The following is a 25,837-nucleotide window of genomic DNA, read 5'->3' on the forward strand; positions in this document are numbered from 1 at the left end:
CGTGACGCTGGTGGACTCCAATCAAGTTGTAGAAACATCTCAAAGATGATCAATGGGAACAGGATGCACCTCAGCTCCATTCTGAGTCTCATAGCAAAAGGTTTGAATACTTATGTAAATAAGATATATTTTTTTATACATTTGCAAAAATGTCTAAAAACCTGTTTTCGCTTTGTCGTTAAGGGATATTGTGTGTAGATTGAATCAGGCTGTAACGTAACAAAATATGGAAAGGTCAAGGGGTCTGAATACTTTCCAAAGCCATGTTATGAGGTGTGACATGTCATTAATTCATTATGATATCATCATATTTATATACATTTTATGGGTTGAAAAGTTTTTTTTTTCTCAGACATAAATAAACAATTCCAGGTGAAAGCCAAAGGCCATAGCTGTAATTAAATAACAAATTAACTGACAAAGCAGCAGAGCCAGGACCGCATCCACCAACGTCACGAGTCACGTACACGTTTCTGCAGCTGTTTCAGTACAACACTACAGGGAGAGAGAGGGGGAGAGGGCAAACTACACTGGACTAGTTTCAATGTATGGAATCACTTAGGAGTTTCTGGATGTTGGGTAAACTTCTCCTTTAAAGCATCATTGAGAAATAATGAATTGAAGTTGGAACATTTGTGAAATTTGTAGACTAGAGATGTTGGGCCAGTAACCAAGAAGTTGCTGGTTCGAATCCGCACACCCGCAAGGTAGAAAAAAGCTGCCGTTCTACCCTTGAGCAAGGCAGTTAACCCCCAACAACTGCTCCCCGGGTGCCGATAACGTGGACGTCGATTAAGGCAGCCCCCGCACCTCTCTGATTCAGAGGGGTTGGGTTCAATGCGGAAGGTACATTCCAGTTGAATGCATTCAGTTGTGACTGACTAGGTCTCCCCTTTCCTTTCCATCCCAGTCCTCCTTTAAGACTCCATAATGTTTCATAATTAGATACTACAGTCCTCCTTTAAGACTCCATAATGTTTCATCATTAGATACTACAGGCCTCCTTTAAGACTCCATAATGTTTCATCATTAGATGCTACAGTCCTCCTTTAAGACTCCATAATGTTTCATCATTAGATACTACAGGCCTCCTTTAAGACTCCATAATGTTTCATCATTAGATACTACAGGCCTCCTTTAAGACTCCATAATGTTTCATCATTAGATGCTACAGTCCTCCTTTAAGACTCCATAATGTTTCATCATTAGATACTACAGTCCTCCTTTAAGACTCCATAATGTTTCATCATTAGATACTACAGTCCTCCTTTAAGACTCCATAATGTTTCATCATTAGATGCTACAGTCCTCCTTTAAGACTCCATCATGTTTCATCATTAGATGCTACAGGCCTCCTTTAAGACTCCATAATGTTTCATCATTAGATGCTACAGTCCTCCTTTAAGACTCCAAGAGAGATCTTTGATGAAAACCTGCTCCAGAGCAGAACCTGCTGCTTGAACAGTTCTGAGTATAGGGTCTGAATACTTAAGTAAATGTAATATTTCAGTTTTGTATTTTTTGATAAATTAGCAAAAATATCAAACAAAAATGTTTTTGCTTTGTCATTATGGGGTATTGTGTTTTTAGAATAAGGCTGTAACCTAACAAAATGTGGAAAAAGTCAAGTGGTCTGAATACTTTCCGGAGGCACTGTACTCTCCGATGCCAAGTCTAGACAGGATCATCCCTCTGAGATCTGCCATAGAGCTCATATACTCTCTGATGCCAAGTCTAGACAGGATCATCCCTCAGAGGTCCCCACTCTACTCACCGTATGTGCAGTGATGTCCAGTCAGTAGAACCTCATGAAGGTATATCACCACAACATGCTGCATTACAGATATCTTGAACAGAGATGCCTTTGAACAATGCCTATGTTGTAACCATACCTCTGGTGGATTGAGCCATCAAGCCCTCCGGAGGTGTCAGATCCTTGCTACTATAGAACCTCATGAGGGTATGGGGGTGGAACTCATTATACGGATGTAATGGCTTAAGCGGTTTAAAACGAGATAAATCTAATTTCTACTCTTTCCAGTGGCTCCAACAGCAGAAATAGCCTCAAGCACAAGAGAAAAATCCCAGGATGGGACTAGCTGTTTGGGTACTGGGCGTAGGTGACCCGTCATAAAACAACAGATCAGGGGGTGTTCCCCCACTGTATTGTTGTTGCAGCCTAAATGGCAGCCAAATACACATTTATAGTTGAAAAGGCTTTCCCTTGTCAGAAAGCAGAGTAGCTCAAAAACAGAGCAAACAAAGGGACTGATGTTTCTGATCTCACCATCTGTTAAATACACACCACTTATTGTGCTATAGTGAGTGTGTGGCTCTAGCACTCTGAATAGAGTTAATTATCAAGGAGGGCGGTCACGTGTGTTGAGAAGCAGAGGATCACACATTTCCAAATGAAACCATATTCTGTAAGGTCTATATGTTGGAGTTCTGGCTTTATTTGACCTGTTAAAGTAGGAAATTAAATGAATTTTGTCCATCACAGAGACAGAGGCCAAGACAAAAAAAATAAGCCTGTTGTAAAATATATATTTGCCATTTTTAACAAGTTCTGTAGATCAGATGTTAATGAAGCAATACGGACCACATTGAAGTGTCTGGAGTTTTGTCTGCATCTTCTAGAGTCTTGTAAAGATAAGGGGGTTGACTGGGACAGGCAATGTAACATCCATAATGTTTTTAGGAAAAGGTTTTTGTAAAACATGCACTTTACATCGGTTCATCTTGAAACTCTCTCTCCAAAGCTAACTTTCATCATGGTTTATAGTCTATTGGCTTCTCTCTTTTCATTGGCAGAATCCTTTTTCAGTGTTATGATATTCATAACATCCATATCCACCAGTCTATCTTCCTGTCAACTAACAGAACTCTGCTGGTTGTCCTGGTAACAGATACCAGTGGGAAGATCTACTGTATTTGTTCAAACTAAACTACAACACTTACTTTGATGAGTCAAATCTGATCCTTTCTTCTCTTCTCCTCCTCTCACAGTTACACTCAGCCCCGTTGTTTTCCTGCAGTCCACCAGCAGCACAGACAACCTCTTCATACCCAGCAGTAAGGTGCTACCAGGAGAGGCACGACACGGGGACTCCGGGAGGGAGGAAGGGCTAGCGTTGTCCTGGTAACCATAAAGAGGGGACACAGACACATATCATTATGGATGCTGTTGTCACCGCTGTCATGAAGTGCTTTACAGAAACCAAGCCCAGACCCCGATAGAGCAAGCTGTATGCTAGACCAGACCAAGCTGTACCATCTGGTGTTCTGATCTGGAGAGACTCTTCTCTGCCTCGTCAGCATCAGGATGTTGTTGAGGCTCCCCAGAGGATCCACGATAGTCATGTCTCTCTCCTGTGTGAATGAGAACATCAAACAGACAAGAGGCATTAATCTCTCTAAACAGGACCTAAAATTCAAATGTGAAAGGGTAGTTCCACGAAATGGGTGCCCTTTGCGTCTCTTTGATATTTTAAGTAGAAATTATGCTCCAAAATTCTATTTTAAAAGCCTGTTACACTAGAAATGCACTTTAATGTAGACCACATGGATAATTTAATAAATCTAATTTAAAAGTCCCAACAATATATGTACCAATGGCGGATTGCCAATTCAACAATTCCTACAGTACTGAACAACATATTCAAGTGTAGAACTTCAGTAGAATGCCCCTTTAAAACTCCACATTAGTTCAACAACTGCATAGTTTATGCCCCTGTTTAAGACGATACTCACTGGTGGTAATCTGATATTCTGTCTCTTCCTCTTTCACTCCCAAGACGTCTTCCTTCTTCACCTCTACTGAGATAGCATCCTCTTCCTCTCTAAAAGGTTCTTCCTCTGTTTCCTCTATAACATCCTCTTCTTCTTTCACGACAATGTTCAGCCTCAGAGCTTCTTCCTCCATACAGCAGACCCCTTCTTCTTTAGCAGGGGACGAGTAGTTTAGTGAGGTCATGGTCGGGGATGTTAGCTAGCTAGTTAGCATTAGCGACTAGCCTAGTGCAAACCTCAGTATAAATATTTAACAAGTTTGCAAATTGAACAAGCAAATTAGGTTAAAGTTAACCAGTTGACACGTCAACTGAAATGTGTTAACAACACTGAGATTAGCTAATGTACATTAACATGGTCTAAAGCGTCAATCTTTCAGTTTTATGTTGGCTGGCAAGCTACCGAGGTGGTTGAAAGAGTAGCGGTGTTGTTGTTCCTGAAGAAGCGTCCGTCCAGGCCATTATACGTCACGCAAGAAGCATCACCTGAAAGACGCACATCGCCATCTGCTGACTGGAGTGAGTAACGCAGTTTGGAAACAACAGTTACTACACTTTTAGTATTGGAAAGAACGTCATAATAATTTAACAATAAGCTGATATATTTTCTCTTACGTCTTACAAATAATACTTTCCTGTACACATACGTAGAAGCTTAATATGAATATGTAGATGCTGAATAAATACTTATATGAATAGGTTGTGTTTTAATACACATTTGCTCTGTTCAGTTTTTACATTCGTTTTTATCTAGATGTGACGGTACTATTCCCTTTAAGCTAAGATACAAATCATCCTGTAAACCAGGGGTTGGAAACTCCAGTCCTCGGGGGCCTGATTGATGTCACACCTTTTCTCCATCCCTAGCAAACACAGCTGATTAATCAAACTGCATTCTAAACTGAAGATCATGATTAGGTGATTATTGGAGTCAGGTGTGTTAGCTGGGGCTGGAAGCTATGATCCCTTATTGATATCACTAGTTAAATCCACTTCAATCAGTGTAGATGAAGGGGGAGACAGGTTAAATAAGGCATTTTAGGCCTTGAGACAAATGAGACATGGATTGTGTATATGTGCGATTCGGAGGGGGAATTGGGAAGACAAAATAGTTAAGAGCCTTTGAACAGGGTATGGTAATAGGTCCCAGGTGCCGGTTTGTGTCAAGAACTGCAACGCTGCTGGGTTTTTCCAGCTCAACAGTTTCCCATGTGTACCAAGAATCATCCACCACCCAAACAGTGGCGGTCAGTGCCATTTAAAATGAGGCAGGACGATTTGTTTTTTTCATGAACATGGCCTTATTTCTATTACAGCATATTAGATGACTGTCATTCATATTTCATTCACCCTGTTCAATGTAACAGTGATAGGTTTAGGTTACTACATGATAATAACATTTCCCCTATACCTATCATGAGGTTGCTACAACTTAGCCTATGAACTAAAGTTTACAACGTCGGTGCACACAGGTCGAGATACATTTTTTAGGTGACAGACAGTTACACATGGACAGACAGTCGTGAAGACACCAACTAATTATCATGGTCCAAACACACCAAGACAGTCGTGAAGAGGGCAAGACAACAACTTTTCCACCTCAGGAGACTGAAAAGATTTGGCATGGGTCCCCAGAACCTCAAAAAGTTATACAGCTGCACCATCGAGAGCATCCTGACCGGTTGCATCACCACCTGGTATGGCAACTGCTCGGCATCTGACCGTAATGCACTACAGAGGGTAGTGAACATCACTGGGGCCAAGCTTCCTGCCATCCAGGACCTATATAAAGAAAGCCCAAAAAATTGTCAGATCCTCCAGTCACCCAAGTCATACGTCAAGCGGTACCGGAGCACCAAGTCTAGAACCAAAAGGCTCCTTAACAGCTTCTACCCCCAAGTCATAAGACTGCTGAACAATGAATTAAATGGCCACCGGACTATTTACATTGACCCCACCTCCATTTGTTTTGTACACTGTTGCTACTCACTGTTTATTATCTATGAAATGTCACTTCACCCCTACCTACATGTACAAATTACCTCGACTAACCTGTACCCCCGCACATTGACTCGGTACCAGGACATACACGATATTCTCCAAACACCCCACAGGGCAGACATCCCAATTATTCGCAAAAGGAAGCGACGCAGAAGAAGAAGAGCCGGATGCCTCGTCCGGACCCGCAGAAGGCAACTAGGAAAGCTGCCGTTACCGTCAATATTACTCGCCAACGTGCAATCATTGGACAATAAACTAGACGAGGTACGATCACGAATATCCTACCAACAGGACATCAAAAACTGTAATATCCTATGTTTCACGGAATCGTGGCTGAATGACGACGTGGATATTCAGCTAGCTGGATACACGATGCACCGGCAGGATAGAACGGCACACTCCGGTAAGACGGGGGGGGGGGGGGGGGGTCTGTGCATATTTGTAAACAACAGCTGGTGCACGGAATCTAAGGAAGTCTCTAGATTTTGCTCGCCTGAAGTAGAGCATATTGTGATAAATTGCAAGCCACACTACTTGCCTAGAGAGTTCTCAGCTATACTTTTCGTGGCTGTTTATTTACCACCACAGCATTGGCGAAAATCTGATATCAACTTTGGAGGGGACAATTACATGAAATTTTCTCAAGAGCAATTCCTGAGGGGGACACCAAAAGTAGTGCTGTAAAACATAGCCTACATTGTAATATGGTAAATGTATATTGAGGAACCAAAGAAATAAGGTGTTTGCCTTACTCCTAACTACCGGTACCCAAAACTCCACAACTAATCACAACAGCAATACCATTGCCTTTAACAAATCTTAGTTCAGTCACCAGTTTAAGTTGAGAGTGGGGGTATCCGTGGCATTTTCCAATTATGTTCCTATTTTACAAGTAAAAAAAATTGAGAACCTTTCATAATGTTACCAAACAAAGACTCAACAAACTTACCTGAGACTCCCTGTCTCTGCCAGTCTGTCCCTGCATATCTGTCCCCAACTCTGCTGTCTGTGTGCCTGCTCTGCCTAATGACATCATTGTGAAACATTTCCATTAGAATTTCATTTCTTTCTTATGAACATTTTATGAACTAGTCTTTGAGATATTAGGCTACTAGGGTTCTTACTATGCGTTTTGGTGTATTGAAAAGTACTCTGATGTCCGTCTCTTATTTTTCTGCCATTTTTCTACCTGGCTGGCTGGCTACACACACAGTGTGTAGGTTATTTACAGTAGGAGATGGGCTTCTATCATCTTCAATCATTCTATTTGGGCTTCGATCTAAAAGGTAGCTAGCAAATGTGAAACGGATTAAAATGACAAGAGTTGACAGCTGTATGAGTTCACCATTTACACAACATATGCTGCAACCTTTTGTAATTTTAATAGTTTGTTTCATATTGGCTGGCTTCCAACAATAGCTGAATATGCAAAGCTAGCGAGCACCAATTCAGTTTCAGTGGTGTTTGCTATAATCTTTGCTACCCGGGTTAAATAAAGGTGAAATAAAATAAATAAATAAAAGTTCACTTGCGACAATTTAGCTTTTGCAACGAGACCATTAAATATATTTAAGACAATGGTAGAAGAGAGTGTAGTTCTGTTCAGTTTGGATTTCAGTTTATCGCTAACCTTATTACAGGGACTTTGAACCACTAACTTACATTATCTGCATGCTGATTCCATCTTTGACGACGCCACATAAATGGAATAGGTACTAGCTAGCTTAATAGTTAATATTTGCGCGCTAGCTCTGCATATTCAGCTAGTGTGTGTGCGCGATTGACTGGATTAACCTCACGTCAGTTACGTGCATTGAGTGCCTTTCAGACAGTAGATACGACCTCTCTGTTACCTAGCAAGCTAAGGAACTGGCAGTGGATCAAACCATTGTGAGGCAAAGGGTGGGGGGGTTGCAATCTTTTGAAACTTAAAAACGCGTTATTAAGTGTCTATAATCAGCACAATTGCTTTCATTGCGTATTATTAATATGATTTAAATTACATAGTTATGTTTCAGTGATATATTGGGGGGACAAATCATATTTTTCCCAGGATGGGGGGGTCGTGTCCCCCCCGTCCCCCCTGGGATTTCTGCCCCTGCACCACAGACAGATGCTGGCACTAAGACCGCACTCAGTCAGCTGTATAAGGAAATAAGCAAACAGGAAACCACTCACCCAGAGGCGGCGCTCCTAGTGGACAGAGACTTTAATGCAGGAAAACTTAAATCAGTTCTACCAAATCTCTATCAACATGTTAAATGTGCAACCAGAGGGAAAAAAATTCTAGATCACCTGTACTCCACACACAGAGACGCGTACAAAGCTCTCCCTCGCCCTCCATTTGGTAAATCCGACCAAAACTCTATCCTCCTGATTCCTGCTTACAAGCAAAAATTAAAGCAGGAAGCACCAGTGACTCGGTCTATAAATAAATGATCAGATGAAGCAGGTGCTAAACTACAGGACTGTTTTGCTATCACAGACTGGAACATGTTCCGGGATTCTTCCGATGACATTGAGGAATACACCACATCAGTCGCTGGCTTTATCAATAAGTGCATTGAGGACGTCGTCCCCACAGTGACTGTACGTACATACCCCAACCAGAAGCCATGGATTACAGGCAACATTTGCACTGAGCTAAAGGGTAGAGCTGCCGCTTTCAAGGTGAGGGACTCTAACCCGGAAGCTTACAAGAAATCCCGCTATGCCCCGTGACGAACCATCAAACAGGCAAAGCGTCAATACAGGACTAAGATTGAATCATACTACACCGGCTCCGACGCTCGTCGGATGTGGTAGGGCTTGCAAACTATTACAGACTACAAAGGGAAGCACAGCCGCGAGCCTACCAGGTGAGCTAAATCAATTCTATGCTTGCTTCGAGGCAAGCAACACTGAGGCATGCATGAGAGCATCAGCTGTGATCATGCTATCTGCCGATGTGAGTAAGACCTTTAAACAGGTCAACATTCACAAGGCTGCGGGGCCAGATGGATTACCAGGATGTGTGCTCCGGGCATGTGCTGACCAACTGGCAGGTGTCTTCACTGACATTTTCAACATGTCCCTGATTGAGTCTGTAATACCAACATGCTTCAAGCAGACCACCATAGTCCCTGTGCCCAAGAACACAAAGGCAACCTGCCTAAATGACTACAGCCCTGTAGCACTCACGTCCGTAGCCATGAAGTGCTTTGAAAGGCTGGTAATGGCTCACATCAACACCATTATCCCAGAAACCCTAGACCCACTCCAATTTGCATACCGCCCAAACAGATCCACAGATGATGCAATATCTATTGCACTCCACACTCCCCTTTCGCAACTGGACAAAAGGAACACCTATGTGAGAATGCTATTCATTGACTACAGCTCAGTGTTTAACACCATAGTACCCTCAAAGCTCATCACTAAGCTAAGGACCCTGGGACTAAACACCTCCCTCTGTAACTGGATCCTGGACTTCCTAACGGGCCGCCCCCAGGTGGTGAGGGTAGGTAGCAACACGTCTGCCATGCTGATCCTCAACACTGGAGCTCCCCAGGGGTGCGTACTCAGTCCCCTCCTGTACTCCCTGTTCACCCACGACTGCATGGCCAGGCACAACTCCAACACCATCATTAAGTTTGCTGTCAACACAGCAGTGGTAGGCCTGATCACCGACAACGATGAGACAGCCTATAGGGAGGAGGTCAGAGACCTGGCCGGGTGGTGCCAGAATAACAACCTATCCCTCAACGTAACCAAGATTAAGGAGATGTTTGTGGACTACAGGAAAAGGAGCACCGAGCACGTCTCCATTCTCATCGACGGGGCTGTAGTGGAGCAGGTTGAGAGCTTCAAATTCCTTGGTGTCCACATCAACAACAAACTAGAATGGTCCAAACACACCAAGACAGTCGTGAAGAGGGCACGACAAATCCTATTCCCCCTCAGGAAACTAAAAAGATTTGGCATGGGTCCTGAGATCCTCAAAAGGTTCTACAGCTGCAACATCGAGAGCATCCTAACCGGTTGCATCACTGCCTGGTATGGCAATTGCTCGGCCTCCGACCGCAAGGCACTACAGAGGGTAGTGCGTACGGCCCAGTACATCACTGGGGCAAAGCTGCCTGCCATCCAGGACCTCTACAACAGGCCATGTCAGAGGAAGGCCCTGAAAATGGTCAAATACACCAGCCACCCCAGTCATAGACTGTTCTCTCTACTACCGCATGGCAAGCGGCACCGGAGAGCCAAGTCTAGGACAAAAAGGCTTCTCAACAGTTTTTACCCCCAAGCCATAAGACTCTGAACAGGTTACCAAATGGTTACCCGGACTATTTGCATTGTGTGCCCCCCCAACCCCTCTTTTACACTGCTGCTACTCTCTGTTTATCTTATATGCATAGTCACTTTATCTATACACTCATGTACATACTACCACTATTGGCCCGACCAACCAGTGCTCCCTCACATTGGCTAACCGGGCTATCTGCATTGTGTCCCACCACCCGCCAACCCCTCTTTTTACGCTACTGCTATTCTCTGTTCTTCATATATGCATAGTCACTTTAACCATACCTACATGTACATACTACCTCAATAAGCCTGACTAACCGGTCTCTGTATATAGCCTTGCTACTCTTATTTTCAATTGTCTTTTTACTGTTGTTTTATTTCTTTACTTACCTACCCCCCCCCCCCCCCCACACACACACACACACACACACAGACAGACAGACAGACAGACAGACAGACAGACAGACAGACAGACAGACAGACAGACACACATACTTTTTTTATCGCACTATTGGTTAGAGCCTGTAAGTAAGCATTTCACTGTAAGGTCTACACCTGTTGTATTCGGCGCACGTGACAAATAAACTTTGATTTGATTTGATTCGGCGCATGTGACAAATAAAGTTTGATTTTATTTGACAAATTCAGGTATGTTTATCCCATTTTTTTCTGTTTAAGTAACGTTTGTCAACAGAATCGGCGGAATGAATACACCACTGATCACACGTAAACACAGTTCACTTTCATAACAGCCACGTTGTATTCCTTCTCTCCTCCTCTCACCTTTTCCCCTTTGCTTCTGGACTTCAATGCACAACACATCAGCTGTATGTGACCAGGAGAAAAACCTTTCCAACCCAAACCATATCATAACTGCTACACACAGCCTACATTGTTGTCACCATATTAGCTAAAGTAACATCATAGTCAACATAGCTAATAGAACTAACGCGTTAGTAAAGCTGCTATAATCATGCAGTAACGTTACAGTGTACAAGTCAGTAAGCAGTTTAGCACTTACATTGGCGGGCCCATGTGGCAATACATTTGTAAAACCAAAAGCTTACCTTGACTTGGAAGAGTTCCAGTGTTGTGTTGGATAGCCATAGTCAGCTAGCATCCCTCTGTTTGAGCCGGGTGTTTGAGTAGGCTAAACTAGCTAGCTGCATTTGCTAGCTAAGTAAGTGAAACTGAAAGTGGCAAATACATGACAAAATCTCTCTCTCTTGCTTCATTTTGGAATAAATTAATTTGTTCAAAACTGTTCAACAATTATCTTTCTCTCTCTTTGAGTCAACTTCTCACAACATTTTATGCACTGCAGTGCTAGCTAGCTGTAGCTTATGCTTTCAGTACTAGATTCATTCTCTGATCCTTTCATTGGGTGGGCAAAATGTCAGTTTATTTATTTTTTCATTTTTACATTTTATTTCACCTTTATTTAACCAGGTAAGCTAGTTGAGAACAAGTTCTCATTTACAACTGCGACCTGGCCAAGATAAAGCAAAGCAGTGCGACAGAAAGAACAACACAGAGTTACACATGGAATAAACAAGCGTACAGTCAATAACACAATAGAAAAAAATAAAGTCTATATACAGTGTGTGCAAATGGCATGAGGAGGTAAGGCAATAAATAGGCCATAGTAGCAGAGTAAGAACAATTTAGCAGATTAACACTGGAGGGATAGATGAGCAGATGATGATGTGCAGGTGATGATGAGCAGATGAAGGTGTGTAAGTAGTGATACTGGTGTGCAAAAGAGCAGCAAAGTAAATAAAACAATATGGGGATGAGGTGGATGAACGCAGTGCCCTTGTTTGGCCCTACACCCAAACAAGGGCACTGCGTTCATCCACCTCTGGCCTGCTGGCCCCCCTACCTCTGCGGAAGCACAGTTCCCGCTCAGCCAATGTTGGAACAAGCTCCCTCACGACGCCAGGACAGCGGAGTCAATCACCACCTTCCGTAGACACCTGAAACCCCACCTCTTTAAGGAATACCTGGGATAGGATATAGTAATCCTTCTAACCCCCCCTCCCCCCAAAAAAAGATATAGATGTACTATTGTAAAGTGGTTGTTCCACTGGATATCATAAGGTGAATGCACCAATTTGTAAGTCGCTCTTACTAAATGACATAAATGTAAATGTAAATGTAGGTAGGTAGATTGGGTGGGCTATTTACAGATGGACTATGTACAGCTGCAGCGATCAGTTAGCTGCTCAGAGAGCTGATGTTTAAAGTTAGTGAGTCTCCAGCTTCAGCGATTTTTGCAATTCGTTCCAGTCAGTGGCAGCAGAGAACTGGAAGGAAAGGCGGCCAAAGAGGTGTTGGCTTTGGGGATGACCAGTGAGATACCTGCTGGAGCCTGCTGGAGCGTGTGCTACGGGTGGGTGTTACTATGGTGACCAGTGAGCTGAGATAAAGCGGAGCTTTACCTAGCATAGACTTATAGATGACCTGGAGCCAGTGGGTCTGGTGACGAATATGTAGCGAGGGCCAGCCGACTAGAGCATACAGGTCGCAGTGGTGGGTGGTATAAGGGGCTTTGGTAACAAAACGGATGGCACTGTGATAGACTATATCCAATTTGCTAAGTAGAGTATTGGAAGCTATTTTGTAGATGACATCGCCGAAGTCGAGGATCGGTAGGATAATCAGTTTTACTAAGGTAAGTTTGGCGGCGTGAGTGCAGGAGGCTTTGTTGCGAAATCGAAAGCCGATTCTAGATTTAATTTTGGATTGTAGATGTTTGATATGAGTCTGGAAGGAGAGTTTACAGTCTAGCCAGACACCTAGGTATTTGTAGTTGTCCACGTATTCTAGGTCAGAACCGTCCAGAGTAGTGATGCTAGTCGGGCGGGCGGGTGCGGGCAGCGAACAGTTGAAAAGCATGCATTTGGTTTTACTAGCGTTTAAGAGCAGTTGGAGGCCACGGAAGGAGTGTTGTATGGCATTGAAGCTCGTTTGGAGGTTAGTTAACACAGTGTCCAAAGAAGGGCCAGATGTATACAGAATGGTGTCGTCTGCGTAAAGGTGGATCAGGGAATCACCCGCAGCAAGAGCGACATCGTTGATATATACAGAGAAAAGAGTCGGCCCGAGAATTGAACCCTGTGGTAACCCACATAGAGACTGCCAGAGGTCCGGACAACAGGCCCTCCGATTTGACACACTGAACTCTATCTGAGAAGTAGTTGGTGAACCAGGCGAGGCAGTCATTCGAGAAACCAAGGCTATTGCCGATATGAATGTGGTGATTGACAGAGTCGAAAGCCTTGGCCGGGTCGATGAAGAAGGCTGCACAGTACTGTCTTTTATCGATGGCGGTTATGATATCGTTTAGTACCTTGAGCATGGCTGAGGTGCACCCATGACCAGCTCGGAAACTGGATTGCACAGCGGAGAAGGTTCATGCTGAAAGAGCTCTGATAGGTTGGAGGACGTCCTCCGGAAGTTGTCATAATTACTGTTTAAGTCTATAGAAGGGCTTGAGAACCATGAGTCTCCTAGGTTTTGTATTGAAGTCAATGTACCCAGAGGAGGACGCAAAATAGTATGTTTTATTCAATTATTTGGTGATGTGATTATATTTAGTATAGTTTTATCCAAAAAGGATAATTCTTTTAATGTTTTACCATTTTATTTTCTTCTGAAAATCACTCAGGAGGATGGTCCTCACCATCCTCCTCTGAGGAGCCTCCACTGCACCCAAAGGACATCCAGCCAACTTGACACAATTGTGGGAAGCACTGGAGTCAACATGAGCCAGCATCCCTGTGGAACGCTTTGGACACCTTGAAGAGTTCATGCCCCGACGAATTGAGGCTCTTCTAAGGGAAAAGGAGGAGATTCCTGTTCGATATTAGGATGTTTTTTTCTCTCCAAATGTTTGGTATGATCAGTGTGTCTATGTCAAGAAAATATTGCATGACCAAAAGCACAATTCTATTTTTGTAAAAATGAGACAAGAGTAATAGCATATGTGTGTTCTCTCAAGAACTTTAAGTAGCCTATATTCGATGTGATCTATTCTTTTCAGACAGGATTGTGTCACGGCACAGATCCGGGGAATGGTACCAAATCATTTCTGCAGCATTGAAGGTCCCCATCATTCTTAAAAGGAAGAAGTTTGAAACCACCAAGACCCTTCCTACTGCTGGCTGCCCGGCCAAACTGAACAATCGGGGGAGAAGGGCCTTGGTCAGGGAGGTGACCAAGAACCCAATGGTCACTCTGACAGAGCTCCTCTTTGGAGATGGGAGAACCTTCTAGAAGAACAACCATCTCTACATCACTCCACCAATCAGGCCTTTATGGTGGCCAGACGGAAGCCACTCCTCAGTAAAAGGCACATGAAAGCCAGCTTGGAGTTTACCAAAAGGCACCTAAAGGACTCTCAGACCATGAGTAACAAGATTCTCTGGTCTGATGAAACCAAGACTGAACTCTTTAGCCTAAATGCCAAGCGTCACGTCTTGAGGAAACCTGGCACCATTCCTACGGTGAAGCATGGGGTTGGCAGCATCATGCTGTGGGGATGTTTTTCAGCGGCATGGACTGGGAGACTCGTCAGGACCGAGGGAAAGATGAACGGAGCAAAATACAGAGATCATTTTTAAAAACTTGCTCCAGTCTTATCTATAGAGTAGCACCACCACCCATCAGCCCATTCTCTTCTTGACTTCAAAGCTGCAGTGTATTGTTGATGTAGGAGTTTATGGTTAATAATAATTCAAATTGTGAAAATAGAAGTGTATAATTATTTATTTTTTATCAACTTTAAAATACTGTTTGCATCTAGGCAGATGTAGAATCTGAATAGGAAAGTACATTATCAATAAATAGTTGATTGTTCTTTTTTTCACATCATACTAAGCATACTGAGCCACAATCTGTAAAATGTGACCATACTATTTATTTAAAGCCCCACTAAGATATCACTGTACTATTCCTTTAAGCCCCTCTGTCAGATATAAATCATCAGAGTGGGAAACCAACTGAAATGGAAACAATGGAGCAAATGGATCACTATCAGAGGGGTTATTATGACATCAGATAGAACTACTCAGACATTCCAAATATCACTTGATTATCAGAGGGATGTATTATGACATCAGATAGAACTACTCAGACATTCCAAATATCACTTGAATATCAGAGGGATGTATTATGACATCAGATAGAAATACTCAGTCATTCCAAATATCACTTGATTATCAGAGGGGTTATTATGACATCAGATAGAACGACTCAGACATTCCAAATAAGGCTTCATCCAAATCATGAAGGTGGATATTGATGGAAACAGGATATGCTTTTACAGCTTTATAAATGCAGACAGACAATTTGTTCATTTGTTTTACATGGTGGGAACCTTTTTGTGTCAGTAAAAATGTATAAGCGAGAAATGGCGAACTAAACTTTATACGCAAATATTTATATAATAACCATCATATCCAAGTTAACTTGGAGACGCGATGATATGTTGTGTGGTCCTCCCACTACGACTTGGGAACCCATGCAGTTTATTAGGCTACAGATGAAATTAGTTATGAACTTCACAGGGGGGTGAAAGTGCATGTGATGAGCTTGATGCTCCTTTCCAATACATTTTGAGGGTCTTATTCTGGTGACATAATGTTTGATGCTTGGTTGTCATTTGACATATAAAATAATATCTCTCTTATCCATAATAATCTCATCATGTAGGTAGCCTACCAGCACTGTATCTGTGAGCTGCTGGCTACAGAGCACGGGACAAGAGCACGTTTTCTATATAACTCAACAGCTTTTAAAACCATCAGTAGAGTTGAAAATGTGATGGAAACCCATTTAACTTGTATTTTTCATTCAGTACGTGGAAATTTAACAACCAAAGTTTTTTTATTTGTCACACAAAGACTTTTATCCGCAATAAGTCTGTTTGATAGAAACATTTCTGGTGGGAAAATGCATATATAGTTTTGTACAGATTTGAGAATATTCACATGAAAATCTGTCGCAAATTGCATGGAAACTTAGCTACTAAGGTGGATATTGATCCAACACCTGCTGCTTATTCAAACCAGCCCACTGGGCACAGTCGTCAGTTCAACATCTAGTTTCTATTTACATTTCCTTGAGTCCTCAACTAAAGTGAATTCAACATGAAATCAACACAAAATGTCACCTGTCATTGGATTTAGGTTGCCAGTTGGGTGAAAAATAAACCAAGATTCCTGATGTTGACGGCTTTTTACAAATCCAATCAGTTTTCTGCATTGATCTAACATCACATGGATTTGTTTTGTTGAAATGACGTGGCAACAACGTTTATTCATCAGTGGGATGCTTGTAAATTTCCCCCAGGAAAGTGTAACAGAGAATAACAGAATAACAGAGTTACACAGCGCAGTGTAGACAGTCTGAATTCCTGAAGCATTGGGTGATGAGCACATATCTTTATAGTTTCCTGTTCCTGGGAGGGACTTCATTCATACAAGGACACAGGTGCAGCTGATCTGCAACGCAGGATGATACTCCCAGGAACAGGAGATTATAATAGGACAGTTTTACAAGGTTAGTCACATACTCAGTTATGTGGACACATCCAATTAATATTTTCCATTACAGTCTGAATATTTTCATGTCATTAAATCATCAGTGGGCCACAATGCAAATGTAAACAATGGAGCAAATGCATTACATCGAAATATCACTGTATTATCTGTAGTGCTGGAGGAAAGACACATGCATATAAACACACACATAGAGTTTAAAAAAGGACCATTTAAACACATGGAATCTGATCTACTCTATATTCAAACTGACATACTCCATATTCAGTTCATGTTTTCTAATAAAAACATACAAATATATGTTTGTGTATAGTTTGTACAATGGTATAAACAAGTAAGCATTCTCAGTCAACAATATAAGACAATAGGAGCATTGTGTATGTTCTCTGATGAATTTTAAGTCAATGTGATGTTAAATATCAATATACACACTAGGAGAAGTAATTATTCTCTCCTGCGTGGATTCGCACATGATGTTTAAGTGACTGTGATGAGTAATATGTCTTCCCACAGTCTGAGCATTTGTAAGGCTTCTCTCCTGTGTGCAGTCTCATGTGTTCTTTCAGCTTTCCTGAATAGTTAAAACGCTTTCCACAGTGTGGGCAGTGGTAAGGCTTCTCCCCTGTGTGTATTCGCTCATGAGCTTTCAGGTTTCCTAAATGGGTAAAACGCTTTGAACACTGGGAGCAGTTGTAAGGCTTCTCCCCTGTGTGCAATCTCATGTGTTCTTTCAGGTTTCCTAAATGGGTAAAACGCTTTGCACACTGGGAGCAGTTGTAAGGCTTCTCCCCTGTGTGCAATCTCATGTGTTCCTTCAGGCTTCCTAATTGGATAAAACGCTTTGCACACTGGGAGCAGCGGTAAGGCTTCTCCCCAGTGTGTATTCGCTCATGAGCTTTCAGGCTTCCTGACTGGTTAAAACTCTTTCCACACTGGGAGCAGTGGAAAGGCTTCTCCCCTGTGTGCAGTCTCATGTGTTCTTTCAGGCTTCCTAATTGGGTAAAACTCTTTCCACACTGGGCGCAATGGCATGGCTTCTCCCCTGTGTGTATTCGCTCATGAGCTTTGAGGGTGTCTAACCGCTTAAAACTCTTTCCACACTGGGAGCAATGGTGTGGCTTCGCTCCTTTGTGTACCCTCTCATGTCTTTTCAAGCTAACTAACTGGTTAAAACTTTTTCCACAATGGGAGCAGAGGTGTCGTCTTGCTGGTTTGGACATCTTTGGTTCCTCCAAGTTTGGTTTTCCTCCTGCAAAAGACAGTGTTCATTTTAAGAGAGACCAGAATGAAATCTCCACATGATAAAACTGCCTTGCTGAGGTTTAATCCAAATCAAACCCTCAATAACCTGATGCCAGTTTTCGAACATTTCATAATTTAAAACAAATGATGTTGTCGAGTTTCCTGGTAATTACTGATAATATGTTTACATTACTTATTATACTTTCTGTTTTATAAGTCAGAACACAAAAAACTAAAACAGTTCTAGGACACTGAAGACACAGACGTCACTGGATTCCAATCAGCAGGTGGTTCTAAATATATAACTTTCATAGCTGTATGATACAGAATGCGACTTACACTCTTCCTTAAACATAAAATAAGTAAATAAGTCATTTTGTGTGGAAGTTTCATTTTTACATTCAAGACAGACACAAAGCACATCAGTAACATCTCCCCGTTGTCGATAGGGTCGACACATACCAAGATGGCGTAGCAGTCGGTCGTGTGTTTGGTCTTGTCCCGTCCTGTGTAAATATCATTTTATATATTGTTTACTTTTCGTATATATTTTAATCTCACTTTCCATCTACGGACTGAATTAAATTTCCTGAAACCCGCCTCACCCAACGTGGTTCGGATCTGCTATTTTTATACCTTAGAACCGGAACCCCCATCAGAAGCTAGCCAGCTAACTAGCTAACTAGCTAGTAGCTGCAAGTCAGTTAGCCGCTGCTAGCGGTCTTCACTGTTAACTCAGACACCAGCCAGCTTCAGCTCGGTCAATACCTGCCAGTCTGCCCAGCGCGATATCAACCCAGAGCATATCGGACTGCTTTTTCTCTACCACATCTCCGGATTCCTACCGCAAGCTCGGAACAGAGACGTTAGCCAGGAGTAGCCACTCAGATTGCAGCTAGCGAGCTGCGATGATCCAGTGTAAAGGATCATCGCTACAATACCTCTTTTGCCAATTGGCCTGGACCCATTACTGCCGACACACAGCCCCGCCGATCTATCACGACTGGTCTTCCGACGTAATCGTCCGACATCGCCAAAGGCCCATCTGCTAGCCCCTGCCCGCTAGCTGTCTGAATCGCCGTGTCTCCAGCTCGCCTAGCATAGTAGCAACTACTGAATCGGCTCCCTGACTCACCTATTGCTGCTCATTGGACCCTATGATCACACATATGCCTCTCCCTAATGTCAATCTGCCTTGTCTATTGCAGTTTAGGCTAGTTATTGTCTTATTTTACTGTAGAGCCCCCAGCCCCACCCAACATGCCCCCACACATGCGGAGACCTCACCTGGGTTAACTGGTGCCTCCAGAGACAAAACCGCTCTCATTGTCACTCAATGCCTAGGTTTACCTCCACTGTTCTCACATCCTACCATATCCATGTCTGTACATTATGCCTTGAATCTATTCTTCCACGCCCAGAAATCTGCTCCTTTTACTCTCTGTTCTGAACGCACTAGACGACCAGTTCTTATAGCCTTTAGGCATATCCTTATCCTACTCCTCCTCTGGTGATGTAGAGGTTAATCCAGGCCCTGCAGCCCCCTGCACCACACCTATTCCCCAGGCGCTCTCATTTGTTGACTTCTGTAACTGTAAAAGCCTTGGTTTCATGCATGTTGACATCAGAAGCCTCCTCCCTAAGTTTGTTTTATTCACTGCTTTAGCACCCTCCGCCAACCCGGATGTCCTAGCCGTGTCTGTATCCTGGTTTAGGAAGGCCACCAAAAGTCATGACATTTCCATCCTCAACTACAACATTTTCTGACAAGATAGAACTTCCAAAGGGGGCGGAGTTGCAATCTACTGCAGAGATAGCCTGCAGAGTTCTGTCATACTATCCAGGTCTGTGCCCAAACAATTAGAGCTTCTACTTTTAAAAATCCACCTTTCCAGAATCAAATCAAAGTTTATTTGTCACGTGCGCCGAATACAACAGGTGTAGACCTTACAGTGAAATGTTTACTTACAGGCTCTAACCAATAGTGCGAGAAAAAAAATAGTGTGTCTGTGTGTAGGTAAGTAAAGAAATAAAACAAAAGTAAAAAGACATTTGAAAATAAGCGTAGCAAGGCTATATGCAGACACCGGTTAGTCAGGCTTATTGAGGTAGTATGTACATGTAGGTATGGTTAAAGTGACAGAAACAAGACTCTCACCGTTGCCGCTTGTTATAGATCCCCCTCAACCCCCAGCTGAGCCCTGGACACCATATGTGAATTGATTGCCCCTGATCTATCTTCAGAGTTTGTACTGTTAGGTGACCTAAACTGGGATATGCTTAACACCCCGGCCATCCTACAATCTAAGCTAGATGCCCTCAATCTCACACAAATTATCAAGGAACCTACCAGGTACAACCCTAAATCCGTAACCATGGGCACCCTCTTAGATATCATCCTGACCGACTTGACCTCTAAATACACCTCTGCCGTCTTCAACCAGGATCTCAGCGCTCACTGCCTCATAGCCCTTGGTTCACCCCAGACTTGACTGCCCTTGACCAGCACAAAAACATCCTGTGACATTCTGCATTAGCATCGAATAGCCAGCGATATGCAACTTTTCAGGGAAGTCAGGAACCAATATACACAGAAATTTGCATCCTGTAGCACTAATTCCAAAACGTTTTGGGACACTAAAGTCCATGGGGAATAAGAGCACCTCCTCCCAGCTGCCCACTGCACTGAGGCTAGGAAACACTTTCACCACCGATAAATCTACGATAATCGATCATTTCAATAAGCATTTTTCTACGGCTGGCCATGCTTTCCACCTGGCTACCCAGGTCTACCCCGGCCAACAGCTCTGCACCCCCTGCAGCAACTTGCCCGAGCCCCCCCCCCCTTTCTCCTTCACCCAAATCCAGACAGCTGATGTTCTGAAAGAGCTGCAACATCTAGATCCCTACATATCAGCTGGGCTAGACAATCTGGAACCTCTCTTTCCAAAAATTGTTGCAACCCCTATTACTAACCTGTTCAACCTCTCTTTCATATTGTCTGAGATCCCCAAAGATTGGAAATCTGTCGCGGTCATCCCCCTCTTCAAAGGGGGAGACATTCTAGACCCAAACTGTTATAGACCTATTCCCATCCTGCCCTGCCTTTAAAAAATCTTTGAAAGCCAAGTTAACAAACAGATCACCGACCATTTCGATGGTATATACTTTTCTCTGTATATACAGTTGAAGTCGTTAGTTTACATACAACTTAGCCAAATACATTTAAACTCAGTTCTTTCACAATTCCTGACATTTAATCCCAGTAATTCACGGTCTTAGGTCAGTTAGAATCACCACTGTTATTTAAGAAAGTGAAATGTCAGAATAATAGTGGAGAGAATGATTTATTTCAGCTTTCATTTCTTTCAACACATTCCCAGTGGGTCAGAAGTTTACATACACTCAATTAGTATTTGGTAGCATTGCCTTTAAATTGTTTAACTTTGGTCAAACGTTTCAGGTAGCCTTCCACAACCTTCCCACAATAAGTTGGGTGGATTTTGGCCCATTCCTTCCTGGCAGAGCTGGTGTAATTGAGTCAGGTTTGTAGGCCTCCTTGCTCGCACACGCTTTTTCAGTTCTGCCAACAAATTTTCTATGGGATTGAGGTCAGGGCTTTGTGATGGCCACTCCAATACCTTGACTTTGTTGTCCTTAAGCCATTTTACCACAAATTTGGAAGTATGCTTGGGATCATTGTCCATTTGGAAGACCCATTTGCGACCAAGCTTTAACTTCCTGACTGATGTCTTGAGATGTTGCTTCAATAGATCCACCTAATTTTCTTTCCTCATGATGACATCTATTTTGTGAAGTGCACCAGTCCCTCCTGCAGCAAAGCACCCCCACAACATGATGCTGCCACCCCCGTGTTTCATGGTTGGGACGGTGTTCTTCGACTTGCAAGCCTCTCCCTTTTTCCTCCAAACATAACGATGGCCAAGCAGTTCTATTTTTGTTTCATCAGACCAGAGGACATTTCTCCAAAAAGTACGATCTTTCTCCCCATGTGCAGTTGCAAACCGGAGTCTGGCTTTTTTTATGGCGGTTTTGGAGCAGTGGCTTCTTCCTTGCTGAGCGACCTTTCAGGTTATGTCGATATAGGACTTGTTTAACTGTGGATATAGATACTTTAGTACCTGTTTTCTCCAGCATCTTCACAAGATCCTTTGCTGTTGTTCTGGGATTGAATAGCACTTTTCGCACCAAAGTATGTTCATCTCTAGGAGACAGAACGCGTCTCCTTCCTGAGCGGTATGGCGGCTGCGTGGTCCCATGGTGTTTATACTTGCGTACTATTGTTTATACAGATGAACGTAGTTCCTTCAGGCGTTTGGAAATTTCTCCCAACGATGAACCAGACTTGTGGAGGTCTACAAATTTTTTTCTAGGGTCTTGACTGATTTCTTTTTATTTTCCCATGATGTCAAGCAAAGAGGCACTGAGTTTGAAGGTAGGCCTTGAAATACATCCACAGGTACACCTCCAATTGACTCAAATGATGTCAATTAGCCTATCAGAAGCTTCTAAAGCCATGACATAATTTTCTGGAATTTTCCATGCTGTTTAAAGGCACAGTCAACTTAGTGTATGTAAACGTCTGACCCACTGGAATTGTGATACAGTGAATTAAAAGTGAAATAATCTGTCTGTAAACAATTGTTGGAAAAATTACTTGTGTCATGCACAAAGTAGATGTCCTAACCGACTTGCCAAAACTATAGTTTGGGAACAAGAAATTTGTGGAGTGGTTGAAAAACTAGTTTTAATGACTCCAACATAAGTGTATGTAAACTTCCGACTTCAACTGTATCAATGATTTCGCTCTTGCTGCTGGGGATCCACCTCTACGCAGATGACACCATTCTGTATACATCTGGCCCTTCTTTGGACACTGTTTTAACAAACTCCAAACGAGCTTCAATGCCATACAACACTCCTTCTGTGGCCTCCAACAGGTTTTAAATGCTAGTAAAACTAAATGCATGCTCTTCAACCGATTGCTGCCCGCACCCGCCCGCCTGACTAGCATCACTACTCTGGATAGTTCTGACTTAGGTATTTGTAGTTGTCCACATATTCTAGGTGTCTGGTTAGACTGTAAACTCTCCTTCCAGACTCACATTAAGCATCTCCAATCCAAAATTAAATCTAGAATCGGCTTCCTACTTCGCAACAAAGCCACCTTCACTCATGCTGCCAAACATATGCTCGTAAAACTGACTATCCTACCGATCCTTGACATCGGCGATGTCATTTACAAAATAGCCTCCAACACTCAGCAAATTGGATGTAGTCTATCACAATGCCATCCGTTTTGTCACCAAAGCCCCTTATACCACCCACCACTGCGACCTGTATGCTCTCGTTGGCTGGCCCTCTCTACATATTCGTCGCCAAACCCACTGGCTCCAGGCCATCTATAAGTCTCTGCTAGGTAAAGCCCCGCCTTATCTCAGCTCACTGGTCACCATAGCAACACCCACCCGCAGCAGGCACTCCAGCAGGTATATTTCACTGGTCATCCCCAAGCCAACACCCCCTTTGGCCGCCTTTCCTTACAGTTCTCTGCTGCCAATGACTGGAACGAACTGCAAAAATCACTGAAGCTGGAGACTTATATCTCCCTCTCTAACTTTAAGCATCAGTTGTCAGAGCACTGTACCTGTACACAGCCCATCTGTCAATAGCACACCCAACTACCTCATCCCCATATTGTTAATTTGTTTTTTTTACACCCCAGTATCTCTACTTGCACATCATCCTATCTATCACTCCAGTGTTAATGCTAAATTGGCCTATTTATTGCCTTACCTCCCTAATCTTACTACATTTGCACACATTGTACATAGACCTTTTCTATTGTGTTACTGACTGTACCTTTGTTTATCCCATGTCTAACTCTGTGTTGTTGTTTTTGTTAATTGCTTTGCATTATCTTGGCCAGGTCGCAGTTGTAAATGAGAACTTGGATAAATAAAGGTGAAAAAAAAGGCATTTTATTTAGAAGTTCACATATGTTTATACATTTTGACTATCATTAATGTCATGATATTTTGAGTAAAGTAAAAAAAGAATGAAATATTTTGGGTAGATGTTCCAAAAATATAAATATGTTGGTCCCATGTTTCATGACCTGATATAAAAGATCCCAGAATTTTTCCACATGCACGAAATATTATTTCTCTCAAATTTGGTACACAAATTTGATAACATCCCTGTCAGTGAACATTTCTCCTTTGCCAAGATAATCCATTCACCTGACAGGTGTTGCATATCAAGAAGCTGATCAAACAGCATGATCATTACACAGGTGCACCTTGTGCTGGGGATAATAAAAGGTCACTAAAATGTTCAGTTTTGTCACACAACACAATGCCACAGATGTCTCAAGTTTTGAGGGAGCGTGCAATTGGCATGCTGACTGGAGGAATATCCACAGGAGCTGTTACCAGAGAATGTAATGTTAATTTCTCTACAGTAAGCCACCTCCAACGTTGTTTTAGAGAATTTGCCAGTACCTCCGACCGGTCTCACAACCGCAGACCACGTATAACAACGCCAGCCCAGGACTTCCACATCGTCTGAGACCTACCACCTGCCACCCAGACCTATTTGACCAATTAGGAGAGTGATGTGGTGCTGCAGCAGCTGACCTGGCCTCCACAATCAACCGACCTCAGCCCAATTGAGATGGTTTGGGATGAGTTGGACCGTAGAGTGAAGGAAATGTATCCAACATGTGCTTAGCATATGTGGGAACTCCTTCAAGACTGGTTGTCCTGGTAACAGATACCAGAGGGCAGATCTATTTTATTTGTTCAAATTAAACTACAGCACTTACTTTGATGAGTCAAATCTGATCCTTTCTTCTCTTCTCCTCCTCCCACAGTTCCACTCAGCCCCGTTGTTTTCCTGCAGTCCACCAGCAGCACAGACAACCTCTTCATACCCAACAGTAAGGTGCTACCAGGAGAGGCACGACACAGGGACTCCGGGAGGGAGGAAGGGCTAGCGTTGTCCTGGTAACCATAAAGAGGGGACACAGACACATATCATTATGGATGCTGATGTCACGGTTGTCATAAAGTGCTTTACAGAAACCCAGCCCAGACCCAGATAGAGCAAGCTGTATGCTAGACCAGACCAAGCTGTACCATCTGGTGTTCTGATCTGGAGAGACTCTTCTCTGTCTCGTCAGCATCAGGAGGTTGTTGAGGCTCCCCAGATGATCCACGATAGTCATGTCTCTCTCCTGTGTGAATGAGAACATCAAACAGATGGTAAACTTATGATCTTCTATTACAATCATAGGGTCTTACAAGAGGCATTAATATCTCTAAACAGGACCTAAAATGGACACTTTCATCATGATTTTATTAAATATTGTTTGTGATGCAAATGTAAAAGGGTCGTTCCACGAATTGGGAGACTTTTGCATCCCTTTGATATAAGTATAAATTATGCACCAATATTGAATTTTAAAAGCCTGTTGTATTAGATGAGGTGCACTTTAACATAGACCACATGGAGAACTTAATAAATCTAATTTAAAAGTCTCAAAAATATATGTACCAATGGCAGATTGAAACTTTAACAATTTATACAGCACTGAACAACATATTCAAGTGTAGAACTTCAGTAGAATGCCCTTTAAAACCACACGTGTTGTTGACAGTACTCACTGGTGTTAATCTGATCTTCTGTCTCCTCCTTTTTCACTCCCAAAACGACTTCCTCCTTCACCTTTATTGAGATAGCGTCCTCTTCCTCTCTAAAAGGTTCTTTCTCTTCTTTCCCTATAACATCCTCCTCTTTCATTCTGAAAGCTACTATCCCCTCTCTCACTCCTAAAGGTTCATTATATATTTTCACAGCAACATCCTCTTCTTCTTCTTTCACTTTAACAGCCTCCTCTTCCTCCTTTTTGATTGTGAAAGCTTCTTCCTC

The 25,837-nt window shown here is 42.8% G+C and overlaps 1 protein-coding gene across 1 annotated transcript in view; it reads right to left on the reverse strand.

Annotated features, from left to right (window-relative positions):
- The window catches only part of LOC115178590 (zinc finger protein 850-like), a 71,232-nt gene extending 46,157 nt beyond the window's left edge, over positions 1–25,075 (reverse strand). Inside the window, exons 1-4 of the mRNA XM_029739845.1 lie at positions 25,045–25,075; positions 24,732–24,909; positions 17,075–17,891; positions 15,804–15,828 (exon numbers count right to left, since the gene is read on the reverse strand). Of these exons, the coding sequence (XP_029595705.1) occupies positions 15,804–15,828; positions 17,075–17,891; positions 24,732–24,909; positions 25,045–25,047 (1,023 nt within the window). The 5' untranslated portion in view covers positions 25,048–25,075. The remainder of the gene's footprint in view (positions 1–15,803; positions 15,829–17,074; positions 17,892–24,731; positions 24,910–25,044) is intronic.
- Positions 25,076–25,837: the final 762 nt, after the last annotated feature.

The sequence above is a fragment of the Salmo trutta genome, chromosome 38 (assembly GCF_901001165.1).
Source record: "Salmo trutta chromosome 38, fSalTru1.1, whole genome shotgun sequence".
NCBI classification, from domain to species: domain Eukaryota; kingdom Metazoa; phylum Chordata; class Actinopteri; order Salmoniformes; family Salmonidae; genus Salmo; species Salmo trutta.